At 33.0% G+C, this 21,229-nt stretch overlaps 1 protein-coding gene across 5 annotated transcripts in view; it reads left to right on the forward strand.

The window, feature by feature from the left end:
• The window catches only part of ATP8B (ATPase phospholipid transporting 8B), a 232,894-nt gene that overhangs the window by 157,461 nt on the left and 54,204 nt on the right, over positions 1 to 21,229 (forward strand). For all 5 annotated transcript variants that reach the window (XM_085946068.1, XM_085946070.1, XM_085946069.1 and 2 more), the window contains exon 2: positions 11,830 to 12,891. In XM_085946068.1, coding sequence (XP_085802194.1) covers positions 12,858 to 12,891 — 34 coding nt within the window. In that variant the 5' untranslated portion in view covers positions 11,830 to 12,857. The remainder of the gene's footprint in view (positions 1 to 11,829; positions 12,892 to 21,229) is intronic.

A 21,229-nucleotide genomic window follows, 5' to 3' on the forward strand; every position in this document is an offset into this window, starting at 1 on the left:
ACACTGACGAAGTAATATTTGGGAAGTTTTGTTTTAATATCTTTTATACAATATTCTCCGCTTAGGTTTTTTTCAGAATGGGATTATGTGATTTGGGCATCGGTTGCAATCATTAAACCAAATTTGCCTTAATTATGGGTTAGGTTAGGAGCTTAGCCTTTTATAAAATTGGTCTAATTGAATTAACTGATTAACAGGTCAAACTCGTGGTTATTTTTATATTCGAGCAAATCGCTAATCGCTTTTAATTATTCTGTCTTCGAGTGTCCGGATATCCGGCCATCCTGATTACACAGGACAGTTGTGCCCAACCTATTTGAAAGAAGGGTCAATTTATCCATTTTCTAATTTTTCACGGGTCGCAGTGGGTAAAAGTGTTGAAAAATGAAATATTATACTAGACGAGACATACATTTTATTATTTTTAATTTAATATTTACATATCAGCTAGGTACTCCAGTCACTCGCCAGTAGGGATTCCAATCCCGGGATCCTGAGCTATTTTCGATACCTATGAATCCCGGGATTGATACACATAATCCCGAAACTTTCGGGATTGATTTTTTTATCAATTTTTATGGAAAATAAAATAAAAACGAAAATATAACAGAAAAAATACTTTTAATAACAAATAACTACATTAGAAATAAACTGAGTTTGAATGAAGTTTGATTTATACACATGTGTAAGTTTCCGATTCATTTTATTTTTTCACATAAATTAATAAAAATGAGAAAGATTGGAAAAAACAATGCTTCGCACTATTAACAAAGTAATTCCACCATGATCTCATACGTTTTATGGCAGTTTCATATTTGGCTGACTAATTAGATTTATGAAGCGAAAAGGCCATAAGTACACCTAGATTTGCTTTACTATTTTAAATCTCGCTAACCCATTCATTAAGTCTTCACTATCAGAAACAGCAATATTATTTACTCCATTAAACTTATGTATTTCCAAGGTTGAACGTATACAATATTAACAAGAAATGTCTTAAATAGTATAAATTATACTAGATTTATTTTTCACCGATTTTATGAATGTTATTGGTAAATATAAAAAATTTATATTAACAATGGAAAAAAATGCCAATCCCGGGATTGTCAAATTATAATCCCGAAATCCCGGTATCAGAATTTTGGCTCGGGATTGGATTCCCTACTCTCCAGTCTCCACTCAGCATTACGTATTTACACGATACAACGTAGTACAGAGGAAATTAGGAAATTAGAATTTTGTCGTATTCAATGAAAACTTTTGTGATAAAGTACTTGCTATTTTGGGCCGCGACAATTGTCAGTTTTTGCATCACTGGCATAGGACGACTAAATTTACGAAGCAAGAATTATAAAAACAATTTTAAATGTACATATTAATAATAATATTGTACACTGTGGTCGATAATAATAAATTGTGAATAATTATATTATAATAATAATTATGATATTTTTTTAATATTGTATTCATCGTTGGTGCAATCTTTCGTTACGCTCTGTATTTTTAAATTAAAAATTATTTTACATTAGGTGTCTACCTGCTTGTATCGCAACGTTACGCTTAACATGAACAATTATTCATACAGTGCAATTACTATTATAATTTAATAATCTTTACTATTAAAACACTATCGACCGAAGGTACTCTATGGATTTTGAATTTCAATTCTAATAGATTAAAATTTTGTACTATTCCATTTGACGATTTTACACCTCTTGAGTTTAGTATTTTTATTGTTTATAATTATTAATGATCTATTATTAGGTTTTGACGATTTATATATGCTTATCGAGTGTATTATTATTGATAAGGTAGGGTTTTTTTTTTAGAAACATTTCATCTATTCATAATTTGTTTGTTATATATATTTTTTTTTTGACTTCATAAGTGGGTGATAAAGTTTTTACCTACTTTATTGTATTGATTTAGTATATAAGTTAGAGTTAATTGTATTCGTTGGCAGTGTATATTTTGCCTTTTGGTGAGTGTAAATAGTGCCTGAAGATGCCGAAAGGCGAAACCCGGGTCGCAAAAAACGACTCAAATGGAATAGTACAAAACTTACATCCATTAGAACGTTAGAAACTTATAGTTTTTTGCACATCGTTTCATTTCAGATGTCGATATACAATACGTTATAATTAAGGCCCGGATTTGTATGCAACAAAAAATATGGTTATATGCATGCACGTATGTACTTAAAATCAATAAAATATGCACTTAAACCAAATAAATATGCAGTTAAAAATTGATATTTTTTGTGGGAAAAAAATGTAAATATCCACTTTACCCAATATTAGTGACAAAAAATCGAATAACTAGTTAATAATTTTTCAACATAATACGATATCAGAAAAAAAACACAAACAAAGAATATATTATAGTTAATCAATTACAATTTTCAAAATAGTTTTTTCACAATTACCTACAAATAATTGAATAATAAATGCAATGTAAACCAAACATAACTTAAAAAACAAAAACGACACACTTCTATTCCTAAATACTATTTTCTGTTTTTTGCCCGAAAAAAAATTACATTATTTTTTTCAATATTATGCTCTGGCATTCAATTTTTCCGTATAGGTATCTGTCAGTATTTTGTTTATATGCGGAAAACTACCTCTCAACGTCCACTTGGGCAAACTTTAAATAATAGTGCCCGAGTTGACTTCACTTTTTCCACTGATAAATCCACAGCTCGGAGATGGCATTAAAAATGCAAGTGCATCTAAACTATCTTCCTTCCTAACTTAGCTAGGTATATTTCGATAAAATAATTTAAAAAAACTAAAATTATACATTCAAAAGCTCTAAAATATGCATTAATATGCACAATAAAATTTTATTTTTGGATTCTGTGTCTTTCAAAACAGATTTCTGTGCAACTCTCATAGCTGTGCATACACCCTAACAAAACATGCACTAGCATATAATATGTACTTATATATTTTTATTAGTTTTTAAAACTCTATTAGATCTAGAATAATCCATCCATTAAAAACACACATTTTAAATATGCGAATCTTTATTAAATTTTAATGCCTGTGATCGATATACCTTCCAAGGTGTAATGGTGGTGACATCTACAACTATAAGTTGGATAAACCAGCGAATTTTTTACTACCTGTGAGAACTAAAACACGTGAGTATGTATGCCGACAACATGTCATTATCTATTCAAAGACACATTGTTTTCAAGGTGCAGAACAAGAAAGTGTAATATAATATTCTTCATTGGAAGTTTGTTAACTTGCGTATTATTTTTATTGATATGCTCGTAGGGTAGACAGGGGCACTTCGGATACGCCTAAAAATGAAATTGTCTTTCGGCAAGGTGGATGATTCCGAAATTTAAAATGTTGACCACAATTTTCGTCTAAACTAATTGGACGATTATGTAAACGGTATACTATTGGATCAGTGGCGAAGACTCAATACTAAGCGATTATTTAAAGCCTACCTTCTTAAGAATTTTTTTAATTTGCATAATATTGACGTATTTAAATAATCACTTATATTCTATAAAAATATTTTTATTTGCCAACGTCGTATATTTTGTATTATACATAAATACAGATTGCAACACCATAAAGGTTTAAAAAACATGCCACAGTGCGCCATCTGTCTTTAATGTATTTTTCAGATTATTCGCTGGGAATGCTGACGTTTTTTTTCTATGGACTTTATCTCACGTGACCAGACCGCATGTCTATCGCAAAATAAAATATGTAACTGTTTTATTTGAATAGTATGTAAGTATTTTATTTCTGACACCGAATCACAAATGTGAATATATTATTTTTATAGTGACGAATTTAATTTATGCGCGGTATCACATCCAGAAAACAATATACTTAAGTTACTTACTACAATTTTTCATATTGTCTCTCCGTGCTCATCTCTCTCATGGCTACTTTTAACTTAAAGTCATGTAAATTCAGTCAAAGCATATTTGAGTGCATGGCGACCTTGGTCTTGGATAACTGCTCCTGAGACATTCCCACTTATAAATAAAGATGCTTCACATCAAAACTTAGGGTCCCGTGATACGCACAATTAAGACCGGGTGTGGTGTGAGGCGAGTGGTTTGGTTGGGCCATTAACTTCAATGTTCCGGGTAGCAGATTATGGAGTAAAGATCGCCTTAATGGTGGTCTACCTACGTTAGTGTCACGATAAGAATAATAATCTTATTTGAAGGGACACGGCCTGACGTACCCCTTTAAACACGGGAAACATCAATACCTAAACATGAAGTAATTTCAATATTTTTTCTTGATAAAGTAATAATGCATCATTTCAAAACAAATACCTCTTTTATATGTCGAAAACAGTTACGTAAAATTTACGAACGCATATTTTGCACCATCGCAACTAAACTGCCACAATCCAAAAAACGTCAAACAGAGAAAATCAGCTTTGAAGTTTTTACCTTTCGCATTTTTGTACTGTGTTTTTGAAATATGTTTAGTTAGATATTGATTGATGTTTTGACTTGAATTTGATGACTTAGAGATATGAAATTTTCGGTACATAGGTATACTATGAACGATAGACAATGAAATGTAGTAATTAACTCAAAACACGTAAATTTGGACTGTGGCGGTTTAGTTGCGAGAGTGCGATTTACCTTTGTAGTCGAATTAATCAACTTAGTCATCGGTGCACTTGTATTTATATCAATTATTTCACTCGAAACTGTATGCCGGAATAGCCCCCGTTTACCCTATCATAATACCGTTAGGTACTAAGGTACTTATGAACTTCGTATGACAACGCCATTATTACGTGTCACTGAATAATTGACAAGGATTGTTAGATCGACGTAAAACAAAATTATCTAATAGTGTAAGACATCATCATCACACATAATTCATAAGTGACCCAAAACCCTAGGGCGGGTCTATTCTAGATTATTCCGACCCATCTTGGTATCAAACTCAATAAGGGATATTTCTCACGAGTGGTAAAGGAGGCCATTGAAATCCATAGGAACCCTGAACATGTTAGTCAGCGTCAGCGAAATTCAATATACGATCCGGTATCCCTGGTCGTCACAACTGACACAACACATTACTCTGGGCAGCTTTTGCTTTCAGCTAATCGGAGTCCTTTTGACATTCTTAGAGCAACGTTCGCATTCACACACCTACACTAGACTAATTCATCAAGATCTAAACAATTACGATCCAGCCATCACCAGCGAATTTCCGAGACCACGAGCAATTCTGCTCTTAAAGTCTTCTTAGTCTATATTTTTCCCCTACAGTAGGAGACAAAAAGAGGCCATTTGGTTCCCTCTTTATCTGCATAGATATATATTCGGCAGTGCTGATTCCGTCAATTCGAAGGAGAACTCACTCTATTAACCCTATTTGTCCTAGTTCTTTTTCGTTTTTTACCTTCTGACCCACGACGAAAAACCATGCTAATAGGTATACAAACGCGAGTAGGTACTACAGATGACGAGGATAAAAGGCCGTTTGGCCTCGGTGCCTCATATTATACCCATATATATAATTATTATTGAATTCATAACACAGTGTTGGCAACCGTACTATAATTATAGTTTTTGTACTATAATTTTCGCCTGCGTACGATATAAAACATGAGTACGCCCAACATACTACGAGGGTGGGTCAATAATTCCTTAGAAAAAAACATTAAAACAGGTTTTATTTTTGTATTTTTTTTTATTTCTCAACATAATTTCCTTGGAGCTCAATACACTTGGTTAGACGTTTCTCAATTTTTTTTAAACCGTCAGAAAAATAAGTTTTCGGAAGGTCCTCAAAATAAGCATTTGTCCGATCGATGACTTCTTCATTTGAAAAAAACGTTGTCCACTTAGCCATTTTTTTAAGTTTGGGAAAAGGAAAAAGTCACTGGGGGCTAAATCTGGCGAATACGGTGGGTGGTCGACCAATTCGAACTTCAATTCTTCAATTTTAGCCATTGATCGTAAACATGTGTGAACACGGGCATTGTCCTGATGAAAGAGGATTTTTTTCCTGTTTAAATGAGGCCGTTTTTCTTCAATTTTGTTTTTTAGCTGGTCCAATAAAGATGCATAATAATTCCCTGTTATTGTTTTTCCTTTTTCCAAATAGTCAACGAAAATAATTTCACGTGCATCCCAAAATACAGTAGCCATAACCTTACCAGCTGATTTTACGGTTTTCGCTTTCTTTGGACATGGTTTGCCTTCGCAATCCACTGCTTTGACTGTTCTTTCGTCTCGGGAGTATAGTGGTGTATCCATGTTTCATCTACAGTCACAAAGCGACGAAAAAATTCATCCGGATTGCGTTGCATGAGCGACAACAGGGCTTTAGAGGCCACCACCCTACTGCGTTTATTGTCGACTGTGAGCAAACGCGGCACCCATCTTTCAGAAATATTTTTCATGCCCAATTTGTCATGTAAAATAGAAATGACGCTACTTTTTGAGATCCCTGTAACCTCAATTATCTCACTCAACTTTAATCTTTGGTCACTTAACACCATATCGTGGATTTTATTGATCATTTCTGGTGTAGTCACCTCTACAGGACGTCCTGAGCGTGGTTCATCCTTTGTTGATGTACGACCACGTTTAAATTCATTTAACCAGTTATAAATAGTTGCAAGTGAAGGAGCAGATATGCCGTAAACTAAATCCAACTCATTTTTTATTTCCTTTGCTGTTAACCCTTTTATAATAAAATGTTTAATAACAACTCTAAACTCAATTTTCTCCATTTTCCATTTTTCCATTTTCCACAAGCCAATTTTTTTTTTAAATGTACGAGAAACACACAACAACCCGACCAATCTGATTGAAACTTCGCAGCATACTGAATCGGTAGTGCCGCTGCATGAAAACAAATCGCTTGCAGTACTAGTCGCGCCACCTGTCGGCTTTTCTAAGGACTTATTGACCCACCCTCGTATAATTTTAAATATTGGAAAAAAATACGCAAAACGTACTAGAATTTCGATATTTCCGTACGATAAATTGGTGCAAAGTACCCACTAGGTGTAATTTCGCAATATTAGAAAATTTGCGAGATACTGGAAAAAAATGCTCGATTAACGTAAAAAAAGCCCTCGACTTTGGTTTAAAATGAAATTTCTTGAATAATTTGTTGGTAAGCGTATTTGGTCGGAAGAGGTACCTAAATAAAAAGAGATCTCGGAATTTCTCATATTCTCCGTTTTTTTTGGTGAGACGCAAAAAACTTATACATTTTCAACATATGATTTTTCTTTCTTCTTTAATTTCTTGAACCGCGTACTATAATTCGGTAACAAAAAGATAGCAACACGGTCATAAAACATATTATTATCTCTTAAGAATGGCCTCTGTATTGAGCCCAAAACGTCGAGGAAAGATGGAAGAATTACAAGCCGTTAAAACCCAGAAACCTATAAATACGATAACAAACATCCGTCAGTCTTTAATAAAAATATATCTAATATAGAAAAGTTTATGCTCATGTTTCATATCTTTGATTTGTATGTACCTATGTGGGAAATGTCAGACCTCAATTTCCGCTAATGATTATGTTCATCGTATTCTCCACCACAATATAGTAATATTTTATCGATGTCAGCACTGAGCTCGTTCACATGTTTAATAAATAACGAATTATACCAAATTGTTGATGAAAAACTTTGATAGTTCACTGTTTTTAAGTAAGCCCATTTTCTAGGCATTTGCGTGATAGCTACGATCCTTAAAATGTCATGTTTCAATCGAGAAATAGAAAGGATCTCGAAGAAAAATACCTTTTAAATTATTAAAAATATGGGTAACTATTTACAAAACATATTCAAATTTTAAATACACCGTTGCAAAACACGAGAACGCCGTGGAAAATAGTAATTCTGTAGATATCTACAAAGTATGTGGTGGCGCTTTTCGCAAGTGGACTGTAATTTTAAGGATGATGTGGGGGCGATTTTAGAGGATGCCGGAATGATGGCTCCGTGGTCTGGTTGCATCACTCGCGCGTAGGGAATCCAATCCCGGGATTTCGGGACTACAATTTGACAATCCCGGGATTGGCATTTTTTTTCGTTGTTAATATAAAAATTTTATATTTACAAATAGCATTGATAAAATCGGTCAAAAATAAATCAAGTATAATTTATACTATTTAAGACATTTATTGTTAATATCGTATACGTTCAGTCTTGGAAATACACAAGTTTAATGGAGTAAATAATATTGTAATATAAATAATAATGTGAATTTAATATGAGATTGCTGTTTCTGATAGTAAAGACTTAATGAATGGGTTAGCGAGATTTAAAATAGTAAAACAAATCATGTGTACTTATGGCCTTTCCGCTTCATAAATCTATTTAGTCAGCCAAATATGAAACTGCCGAAAAACTTATGAGATCATGGTGGAATTACTTTGTTATTAGTGCTAAGCATTGTTTTTTCCAATCTTTCTCTTTTTATTAATTTATGTGTAAAAATAAAATGAATCGGCAACTTACACATGGGTATACCTAAATCAAATTTCATTCAAACTCAGTTTATTTCTAATGTAGTTATTTGTTATTAAAAGTATTTTTTATGTTATATTTTAGTTTTTATTTTATTTTCCATAAAAATTGATAAAACAATCAATCTCGAAAGTTTCGGGATTATGTTTATCAATCCCGGGATTCATAGGTATCAAAAATAGCTCGGGATCCCTACTCGCGCGGTGTTGTTTGTTTGGGTTACCCGGTGCGCGGCACTTGACGGTACACTGTTCGATGGATGATACTGTGGTTGATGAATGATGATGATTGGTTGTATGACTGATGAGGATAGGTATGTCTGTATAGTAATTGAATTAATCAATATAATGTGGTTTAGCGTTAACAGGCACACACACCAGTGGCTTGAACTAACTCTTGAATAACTCTGTATCTAACACGGCCTCGTTCGTATCATATCAGATATAGCTCGACAGCTTTTAGCAAGCCTACGCGCTCGGCGGTTCTGGAGTAACTGAACTGTTGTTCGGAATTACATTCTTCTTTGGCCAGTAATTGCTCATCGGCTGGTCTTGTAACAATAATAAATAAGGGGATTTGAGTAGGGAGGACTAAGGATGAATGCGACTACAATTTGGCTCAACCAGTATGTTTCCATTTTTTTCAATATTGAATGACAGATTCTGCTGAAACCTGACTGATGTAAATTGGATAGTTTCCTCGTTTAAATACACACGCACATCTCTGATCAGAATACAGATGCAATTAAAACAAACTGGTGATATACCATAATAATGCGATGTGTGGTCATTTAAATGTTTAAAATCTCGGTTATTTCAAAATATATAAGGGGTGTTATTGTTATTTGTTTATTCAACTACCCCCGTATCTATAGTCTAAGACCCCCGTTATTATTTTATATGCGGACGGTTGCTTGTGTATGTGACATGTGCTATTGTATGGGCAGTGTTGAAGGAAAACACGAGTTGGTATTTGTATCGTTTATATGCCATGGCGCATATGGTTATTACACGGCAGATAGCATGCAGATATATTAAACTATGTTTTACGTGTAAAGGTTTAACAAATGTTTTACTCTTTTAACTTGATAGTTAGGAAAAGGGCTGAGCGCCCTTGTAACCTCTACATAGATTCAAGGTCCCTAGACAACTGTCATTTCCGACTAGCCATTGTATATACCCTAAACATGAGCACAATAATGTGTCAGTGAGTTGGGTAAAACCTCTACAAATATATCAATGCGTTTTTTGGCCATTTATTTCGGCAGGTAACTCGCGACTATACTTTTATGCAAAAAGAAGATACGAGGGTGGGTCAACAAGTCCTTAGAAAAGCCGACAGGTGGCGCGAATTGTACTGTAAGCGGTTTGTTTTCATGCAGCGGCACTACCGATTCAGTATGCTGCGAAGTTTCAATCAGATCGGTCGGGTTGTTGTGTGTTTCTCGTACATTTAAAAAAAAAATTTGCTTGTGGAAAATGGAAAAATGGAAAATGGAGAAAATTGAGTTTAGAGCTGTTATTAAACATTTTAATATAAAAGGGTTAACAGCAAAGGAAATAAAAAATGAGTTGGATTTAGTTCACGGCATATCTGCTCCTTGACTTGCAACTATTTATAACTGGTTAAATGAATTTAAACGTGGTCGTACATCAACAAAGGATGAACCACGCTCAGGACGTCCTGTAGAGGTGACTACACCAGAAATGATCAATAAAATCCACGATATGGTGTTAAGTGACCGAAGATTAAAGTTGAGTGAGATAATTGAGGTTACAGGGATCTCAAAAGGTAGCGTCATTTCTATTTTACATGACAAATTGGGCATGAAAAATATTTCTGCAAGATGGGTGCCGCGTTTGCTCACAGTCGACAATAAACGCAATAGGGTGGTGGCCTCTAAAGCCCTGTTGTCGCTCATGCAACGCAATCCGGATGAATTTTTTCGTCGCTTTGTGACTGTAGATGAAACATGGATACACCACTATACTCCCGAGACGAAAGAACAGTCAAAGCAGTGGATTGCGAAGGCAAACCATGTCCAAAGAAGGTGAAAACCGTAAAATCAGCTGGTAAGGTTATGGCTACTGTATTTTGGGATGCACGTGGAATTATTTTCGTTGACTATTTGGAAAAAGGAAAAACAATAACAGGGGATTATTATGCATCTTTATTGGACCAGCTAAAAAACAAAATTGAAGAAAAACGGCCTCATTTAAACAGGAAAAAAATCCTCTTTCATCAGGAAAATGCCCGTGTTCACACATGTTTACGATCAATGGCTAAAATTGAAGAATTGAAGTTCGAATTGGTCGACCACCCACCGTATTCGCCAGATTTAGCCCCCAGTGACTTTTTCCTTTTCCCAAACTTAAAAAAATGGCTAAGTGGAAAACGTTTTTTTTTCAAATGAAGAAGTCATCGATCGGACAAATGCTTATTTTGAGGACCTTCCGAAAACTTATTTTTCTGACGGTTTAAAAAAAATTGAGAAACGTCTAACCAAGTGTATTGAGCTCCAAGGAGATTATGTTGAGAAATAAATAAAATACAAAAATAAAAAGTGTTTTAATGCTTTTTTCTAAGGAATTATTGACCCACCCTCGTAACAGCAACACATAAAAATAAAACACGCGTCTTATAAAACCGATAATTAAGAACAGAAGAGTTTCAACTTTAAATTTATGGTGACATGTAAATTGTACTAAAACATTTCACCGTCGCACAGTTCGCCGTGAGCTTTCTATCGGAAATTTTATTAGATTCAATATGAAAATTAATTCAATTTTCATAGCTGATTTTGGCAAAATTCATGAATTCAAGAATGAAAACCTAACCTAACAAATAATCTAGTATATCGGCTATTCAAAATTTGTTTGCTGCTGGCTTGCTGTAAAGTCTAAACCGACAAGAACCGCGTTTTATTTAGACATGAATTTTATGTCAGTACTATACGACCCAAAGAGATTGGACGGCCTTTACAATGCCGGCCATATATTTCCGATACTTTCACGTTGAAGACGTCTGATATGGCGAACTGCATACGTACAAGTTTTCGGACACGTAAATTTATCCATGTTAACCAAGAAAACTACTAACCTGGTTAATTGTATAGGACTTATAGTAAATATATGTTATCTTGGTTCTTGAATGTACTTACCCTTGTTATATGACCAATCACTGGACATATGAGTATAAATATATATATACATATGTCTTGGAACATAAAACAGTACCTGCCGACTTTAATATACCTACATATTAAAAAATATGATCATATTTGTTTTTCGTGATTTGTTTTGTAAACACTTTTTTTTGTTGTTGCAGGGAGGAGGCGTAGCCTGCCGGGCACTGTACTGTGCCCCTTATGGGGCCAAGGGCCTTATGGACTCGGAGCTGCCTGCACCAGAGCATCCGCGACCACCCACACCCACCGCCTTCGAAATTAAATCCCACCATTCCAAGAACGGGGTTATGAAACCCTACCTCTGGCGACCTGTTAAAAGCCTGAAGTCTTGCCAGCATCACCGACAACGTTATCCCGCCATGGAACTCATTGAAGGTTTTCAACACAACCAATACCTGAGGATTCCACGATCCGACAGACGCTTTTGTTCTACGTTATCTGTGAGAAGTTTCTGAAAATGACTAAGTTAATTTGAAGATAATTTCGATCGTCAATATTACAGACTGTTCGATTCGAGTTTTTAGTAATTTTTTTTATTTTCTTATTGTCAACTACGGTGGTGATATGGGATAAATTTTCCTGTCTCGTTTGCCTTCACAGCCCCATACAAAGTGTCTTATTAACTCAATAGTGATTATTATTCAAAAGACTTAATATTTAAAAATAATTATTATTTGATAATCTCAAATGAACCAATGTTCAAACCGTGGCCTTTTAAATTATTAATAATTGTTAAACAAAACATTGAAACAAAATTGATAATAGCTAAGTGCATTTATTAAAAATATATTTATGTATACACACACACACACACACACACACACACACAAAAAAGAAGAATTTACCAAAGTAGCAATTGAAAGCACAAATTGAAAAGCACAATCAAACTTAAAATAAAGTGTCCTATTTATACGCGTAGAGAGATTCCTAAGTGCCCAGAACGTTTTATGTGAAAACGCTGACTATAATCGATGACCGAGTGAGCTTTTTTTATCGAATAATAAAATTACTCGAGCTTTTTTTATACCTCTACGAAGTGCCCAGAAATCATTGTGATGAAAGTTGTTGAGTTTTCTTTTTGAATTAGTTTAAATATTACGTGATGTGTAAACTGAAAGTTAGTGTATAGTTTTAAACGTGTTCAAATACTGCGCTGAAAACCAGCGACATGGGAAAGTCCTCAAATAAAACACATGGACAGGGTGAGTACCTACCTGACGTTATTTTCTTTTATTTTATTTGTGTGTTTATTATTATATAGGGCAGCAGCGAAGGGTGGAGGTAGAGTGTTAAGATCCGCCATCAATAGTGCACATTAAAGTTTGTTAGTCATACGTGTTTGTTTTTATTGAATGAACAATTTACTTTACAGATGGTATTGGTTAGTTTTTAAAAATCAATTAAACCCTGCCTAAACCAAACCATGATAGTTTTAGTATACTTTAGGCGATGCGACAAAGTTGTGCGCACTTTTTAATTCATACTTATTTGTTTTCGTTGAATTAAGAATACATATTAAACATATTCTGGTTCATATTTTTTAATTCATTAAGCCCTTCCTAAACCAAATAGATGAAAAATAATATTATATCTATAAAATATCCAAAGTTATGTTTGATTTAATTGCATAATTTTAAATATTTTCTAGATATACGGGTATTGTTTATAGTGGCTTGATTTCTCAGGGTTTAATTTAATTTTAAAAACTAACCAAAACCGTCTGTAAATTTTAGTCTTATTTCAATGAAAACAAATACATATGACTGATAAAGCTTATTGAGCACTATTTATGGCTGATCTTAACAGCCTACCTCCACCCTTCGCCACTAATATAGGGGAAGAAATTACGATCCGCGTAACATAAGGATTGTTTAATTATTGTTTAGTTTAAACATTTCATATGTATTTTTTTTACTCAGAATACACAACATGAACAATATTTTAAGACACGTCTTCGCTTACATAGTAAGATTTTTGGTAACCATACTAATCCATGGACAACAAGATCTCGTCGATAACCGGACGTCGCTGTAGTCACAATATATAGAATACTTCTCTGTGACATACCTGTCATGGCGGCAACGCGTGTTTAAATAATGTATCGGCTCTCTTTTTTGGTACGACTCCTTTTCTTCTTCGCAATAAACAAAAAGTTTACTAATAATAATTTTAATATTTTTCCTTATCGGTTTTAGACATATTTTAGACTTATAAAAAGCATCAAATTACGTAAATTTATACACCTATACACCACGGAAGCGTAAAATGAAATGATAAATTTAGGGGCGTTCCTCATTTGAAAACGGAAGTGCGATTAACTAAAAAAGAGGGGCCTGTTGTTAGTTCACAGTCTTAACACGTGGACAAGAAGTTCTTGTTCGACAGTAGATAGTAATAGATAGAGTGCATGTAAATTTTTCGAGCTGCCCGAAACAAAAATATGTGTACAGTAAAACCTCAATATAACAGACAAAATATCCGGTCAAATGTGAAAATTCTTGAAAACATCCAGTTAAAGGTATAACTAATGTTTAAATCCAAGTGTCACCCCGCTTGTAAACAATGTTCTGCGCATGAGCATAGACATTGTTTACTGGATTTGAACATGTATACTTTAACATGTTTTCAACAATTTTCACATTTGACCGGATATATTGTCTGTTATGTCAAGGTTCCACTGTACTTCGTTCGCAGTTCTAATGTTAGATAATGTGACAAGAGTAATAGATATCGCTATTACGAATGTGACGGGCCATTTTTGTCCGAACGTAAAGCTGGGTGTAGCCGGAAGTTGGAACAAAAACAATTCCAACAAATCCATTTCCACGGTTTTCAATTAAGTAGAGCGGTGCCATAATAATGATAAGTAAAAATGTCGGCGATTTTCGCAATTTCCATTTTTCATTATTCATCATAAAACTATGTTGTCATAGCCATTAACAGCAAAGCGGGCCGCGCCCGTCTGAAATGTCAATCATAATATTTTACAGTTTACACTTTAATAATATCTCCCTTAGTGGCTTGACAACCTTTCACGGTGTGCGTCATTCTTTAGAATAGTTTTTAGAATTTTTTTTAGTCGGCCATCCTCGGAGGAAAATCACAGAAAATATATTCGAATCTTTCTTTATTATTAACTAAGTGGAAATTCCATCGAAGGATGTACGAAAAAATATATTTGTTAATTAATGTATGTATAATGTTATGACTCACTTTTGTAGTAAGGAATGAACTCGAGTTTAATTTTGTAGAACAGCTTGACATTAATAAAGAATTCTCCAAGATGATAAAGGACAATCTCATTATCCACTAGGGCAGGGTTTCCCAAACTTTGTCTGCAATGGAACATTAGGAACTTATTAGGTCCACACTCTGACTTATACATAAATTGAAAAACAATATGTGTACTTGCTAGACCAAGGATTCGAACCTGGCACCCACGACGTTATAGGCCGGTGCTTAAGCCGCGCGGCAATCGTGGGTGGAAAATAGGTAATTAGAAAAAGAAGTAGGTACATATATATCAATAAACACAACTATTGAAATCTATATAAAAAGCAGTATTTTATAACAACCTAAAGTACCGACCTATATTTATTATGTTGACCTTTGTAAATATGTAGGTATAGGTCATAATATTTAAAAACTGATAATTCTTACAAATACCATAAGTCTGGGTACAGAAAATTCTTTCTGAAATTCAACGTTTGTTGAATGCACTATTAACGTTGGATCAATATCTATAGCATAATTGGAAATATTTTCAAAGAATGTTTTCTTTTTCGAAATATGTTGTACAATTATTATTATATTTGAGGGATTTTCTTTAATATCTATTGTTTAACTTTTGTTGGTTTCAGTTCATATATTTGCGTTTTGACAGCATACAACTTATACAATAAATTTAATAATATACAATATACCTAGTAGTTAGTAACGGCAAAATATCATTAAATTCATTTTTGAAAAACATATCTACTAATTATTGTAAGTTCGTGTATGCTTTCTTAATACCGAAAATACCTGTATTTTCGATTTTTGAAACCGGTATTTCGGTATCGATAAATAATTGAATACCTGTTTTGAATTACCGGTATTGCAATCCCTATTTCCACGATTCATCTTTATTATATTTTATTATGGAATCCAATGTACGTATTATTGTGAAGAGGGTCCATTTTGATAGTTTTCTCGTACCAAATATGTGTTTAATGTTTAATGGTCTTATTTATAATAGTAATGCCTTAGTGGCGGAGCACACTGCAAGAAACCGTGCAATGCGCGCACGGTTTAGAGTCTAAACGGCACAACGCTGTGCGTAAAGCAAGTGCTTTTTACGTCTCTCTCACCACGCGCGCATCGCACGGCTACTCGCAGTGTGCTTTGCCGTGTAGGGGTTGAAAAGGCACGTATTCACGGAAACGATATTAATACCTAACCCGTGTGAAAGTAAAATAAACAATTGTTTTAAATGAATGCGGTTCCAAGTTAGTAGGTATTATTCTATAATAGTCCCAGGGCGAAGAAGAAAGATTATATTTAAGCTATTAGACTAGTCGTTTTTCTTTTGTAGTCGATAATGGTGTTATAACTGAAATAGGTATCGTCTCATAAAACAACCTAAAGAATTTTATATAATTTATATTATCATTAAGTCCCCCTATAAAGTTGGTAGTTTCATACCCAAAAGGTTTTGACCAGAGGGTGGCAAACTTTTTGGAGGGCCAAATTCAAGAATTCAAAATGAGCGGGCGGGCCGCAAGTAAAATACAATTTTTAGATATATGTACACTATTTATTTTCACGAAAAATAAACAATACAAAAAAAATTAATGAGAAAAATGAAACTGTTGTATATTTTTTAATATTTTTCTTAATTCAGGTGTTAATTTTGTAGTTGATGTTCTCAAAACTGCTTGTAAATGGGCATCGGAGATATTTGATCGTAAAGAATTTTTATTTAGGTTCATGATCGAAAATTTTTGTTCACATATATAGGTTGATCCAAAAAAAACTAACATTTTTCTTGAATAATCTTTACGTTGGTCGAATTTGTCTGAATTAAGGGCATTGTAAAATTGGAGATGTCTTCACGACGATGCAATTCTTTGAAATCAGTGTCACACTGCATATCAATAATCTCAAGTTGTAGCTCTGTCGGTACACTATCAATATCTATTGAAAATGGATGGCGTACTATTGCTAAACAAATTTTAATAATATAGTCAATATTTTTAAAAAATATAGAAAAGTTATTCGTAATCAGAAGTACAATTAATGATGGCGGGCCGCAAAAAAATACCCGGCGGGCCGCAGTTTGCCCCCCCCCCCTGGTTTAGACGGTTAACTTATTGTACCAATTAACCGCCTCAATACATAAATACGATAAACTATATATATATATATATCCGCCGATAGCTGCCTTGTGTATAGAATAGACCACTGGTATATTCAACTGTATTAATTAGATAGGAGATTCCCAGAGATTTCACAAAATGCTTCAAAAGTTCGCCGCCAAACAAAGCTGTCTTATATAATTAATATATTTGCATTATGCTTATTATGTATATAAAGGGCCTTCATCGAACAGTGAATTGAGCGTTTATGTGTTTATTTAAATCCACAAAGCCTCTGTATACTGTTTATACCTTTTGAATGATAGATATTAAATATATATATATGATTTTGTGTAATTTATAAAGAGGTAAAAGCATAAAATATCTGAAATTTTGGTGTTTTAGCAGTCCAGGCTGTTTTGTGCAAAAGGGTTTTTTAGAATGTTCATTTTTGAATGCAGCTAACTCTTATTCTTGTAAGAAAAATCGTTATTCTTGCATTTATTTTCATAAAAGAACCTTCTAAGTTATTCAAGTATTATGGGAATTTCAAAGTTCTGAAAATAATTTGAAAAACTTTGAAATTATACATTAAAATTTAGCTGCCTGGCACTATTTTTTACATGAAAAATCTATATAATAATTTATTAATTGAATGTAGAAAAACACACCTTACAGTCAGGATTTTAATAATTAGGTAAGTATATAATATTATCATGTGTCTGCTTTTTGCAGATCGAATATGGCATATTTTTAGAACGCAATTATATGACATTTTTGTATGACAGCAGCTTGGTTGCTTTATGCAAATCGAAAATGTCGTATTCTGCGAATTGCAAAATCTTTAAAACGCATTTATATGAGATTTTGTATGACAGCAGCTTGGCTGATTTGTGCAGAATGCAAAACAAACGTGTGAGATTATGGAAATCACACTAACTTATTTTTTTTCAAAATTGTGGCCTGGCTGCTTTGTGTATGACTACGCTCAATTCACCCCGGACGATGATGATCATTTTCGAAGGTATTATTATTATAAAATTATCAAAATTGAAATCTATTGAATTTCTATACACATTATCGTTCGTTCCATTACCACGTCATTCATTGGGATTCGACCGAGATTCACTTTACGATACGGAGAAAAGAAAATCTGACTAATACACTTTTCAGGTGTGACGTAATGGGTACATACTGTGCGATACGTACCTACCGACAAATAGGTACATATGTGAAAGTTTAACAATGTATGGATCGATTTCCAGGCAACAAAGTGTCACATAAAATAATATGTCACTCAGATTGAGAAACGAATGCTTCTAGGTCTATCTTTTGTAGGGCAGAAAAGCCTTGTAATTAACTAATTACATACAATTAATTCGCATCGCATTGTAATAACTAATAATTTATAATCAATTACCACGAATTGATAGTAATATGACTAATATTAAAGTAAATTGGCATATCAATTCACTTTTTATTTTGTATTGATTGTTGATTGATATTATGGTTTATGGTGATCGTTACTTTGTTTGTGCTTTTTATTGTCTCGCAATATACAATGACCTTTGGGGTAGGTAAACTGTGTATTTAATTGCATAGCTCTTTTGTTTTTTAATGGAATCAATCAACCTAACCTAACCGATTTTTTTTAAAGCGGTACATGTTCAAACACGCGCGTTACCATGAACTTACTCCCTACTTCAGTTTTAGTTTGTCAATTTATGGCTACGGCCGTATGTTGTAGCTTAACCACTGGTGAATGCCAAAAGAAATGGCGTATTTAAAAAAAAACGCTACCTTAATCTTAGGTCAATAATTATTATAAAGCAATCATTATTCGTAGGATGTTAATCACACTTTAATGGTCAAAGACACAGCTTATAATTATTATCTTCAAATGTGTTAATCTTGCCGATTTTTTGAATAATAAAATGCCTAATTCTTGTCAAATTTGGGATCACAGGGATTATCAATATAATTTTTTATTGTAAATAATTTCACTATAATAATGTCGACATAAATTTTACTAATGGTTTTATAAATGCTTTTAAAAATTAATAAATATAAAAAATCTTAACACCACTTCACATGGACGTACTGAAATATGACTATATTCTAAAACATTAGAGCGAGAGGTTTAAAAGAATACTATTTTATGTAATAAAAATACTTTATGCTGTCATTAAATGTTTAAAATAAATATAAAGGATAATAAGGCTTCAAAATTATGTAAATAGATTATCTACAACGTTTAAGGAATGTCCAGGATCATGCTTTTAAATTAGCATAAAAGCTCCATTTTGACGTACGCTGAGCATGTCCCCCTTAAACCTTTTCGTATATTTCGTATTTCGACAATATCCTGCCAAGCGTACGAAACCGGTACTGATCGTTATGAAAATTAAGTAGTATTATATTATTTTGTTTTATTTTAATTAATAAGTATTTTATACATATTTTGATGTCATTTTGGTTTCATTGCTTTATTGGTGTATTTGCAGAAAGAATTATGGGGATTTTTAGAGGCGCATACAGAACGCAAAATGGTGTAATTTCTCCGAAATGATGAGCCAATTGCAAACTCCAATAAAAAGTTAACCGAATATATTAAAAAATATAATGTTATTTATCATTAAAGTTGAAGGTAAAATATTCAATTATTGTCAAAAGAATTTAATTGCATACTCATGGACATTTGATGTACCAAAATATGTACTTATTTACAATAATATTTACCAATTTATAGTATTAATACATTTAATATGATCAGTGGGTCTATTCTATACTTATCGACCGCTAATGTGATAAAGTGATAAATATGATCAAACTTAGGGTCGGTTTGTATCAAAGTATTAGCACTTGTAACAATTACAATAAGATGATTGTAATGGTTGCAATATATGCCATGTTTTAAAAGCACCTACCTCTCTTGCTGCGAACCCGAGTTTGCAATTCGGAAAAGAATTTGCAAACGATTACGAAAAATATACGATTTACCATTTTTTTTACATTGAATCGTTTTGAAAGGTTAGCTTTTTTTAGATGTATTTGCTTGATAGTTATAATTAAAGATATTTAGGTGCTAAAAAATGAATAATAGGTACCTAAAATATGTAGATATAATTGAAAATATGTTATTAAAATTTCATAAATATGTGCTAAAAAACCAAAAATAGATGCTAAAAATTTAAATAAGTACCTTTTACAATTAATCATACATATTTCAACAGTTTAATTTATTATTTATTCACAAACAGAATACGCTTTTTTACCATACATAATAAAATAATGCTTCAAATTTTCGAAAGTTAATCTTTGACGATTTGATCTTAGCAAATTTTTATACACGGAAAAACTTCTTTCCACTTCTACATATGTTATTATTGCGTATGTAAATGAAACTATTTCTGAAGTGGAAAAAATTGAAACATCTGAGGAATCTGATGGATTTTCCAAAACAGTTTGAAGTCCAGTATTTTTATTTAAAACAATATTTAATTGGTCCAGGAACATTGAACTTTCGTGTTTATGTGAAAATATGTGCTTAAACATAGAATATGTAAAATATGTAATTATCCCAAAATATTTAAAAATAGGTGCTAACAAATAGAGCTTAAATCTTTGAAAATTGTCTGAAACAGATATATATTATACAACGTTTTTCTTAAATCGTATTCTTATTTGTCCGGTGGTTCTTTGTCCGGTACAAATCTTGCAATCGATTTTTAACTAACTTCCCGACTAGCTAGACATTTGAAACTTTTAGAATAATATATTAGAACACGATGCCAATGCATTTTTTTAAAATACTTTTAGCCAATGACATTAATATGGACGAATCATCTGGAAAAGAAAATGACACTCACTTTATTGTCGGGTCTGCCGAATGGCATAATCTGTTCTAACGCTATTACAATAAAGATGATATTCCTATAAATTCCTGATGCTTTTTGTTAGGTCTGCCGAATGGTTCGGTTCGAACGGGTTCGCTCAAATGAACATTGACATTAGAAACACTGCTCTAACGCCATTACAATAAAGGTCATATTGCTATAAATTCCCGATGCGTGATATCGCATAATGGATATTGCGTGACGTCTAGCTATACATGCGAATGCGCGAATTTACTTGCTAGCTACTGTATTGAGTGCGTCGTCCATTAATAATGTCATTGCTTTTAGCCATCTTTGAGTAGCATTGA

This window comes from Rhyacophila brunnea, unplaced genomic scaffold, assembly GCF_057557595.1.
Source record: "Rhyacophila brunnea isolate RB1 unplaced genomic scaffold, BYU_Rbru_1.0 scaffold_19, whole genome shotgun sequence".
NCBI lineage: Eukaryota > Metazoa > Arthropoda > Insecta > Trichoptera > Rhyacophilidae > Rhyacophila > Rhyacophila brunnea.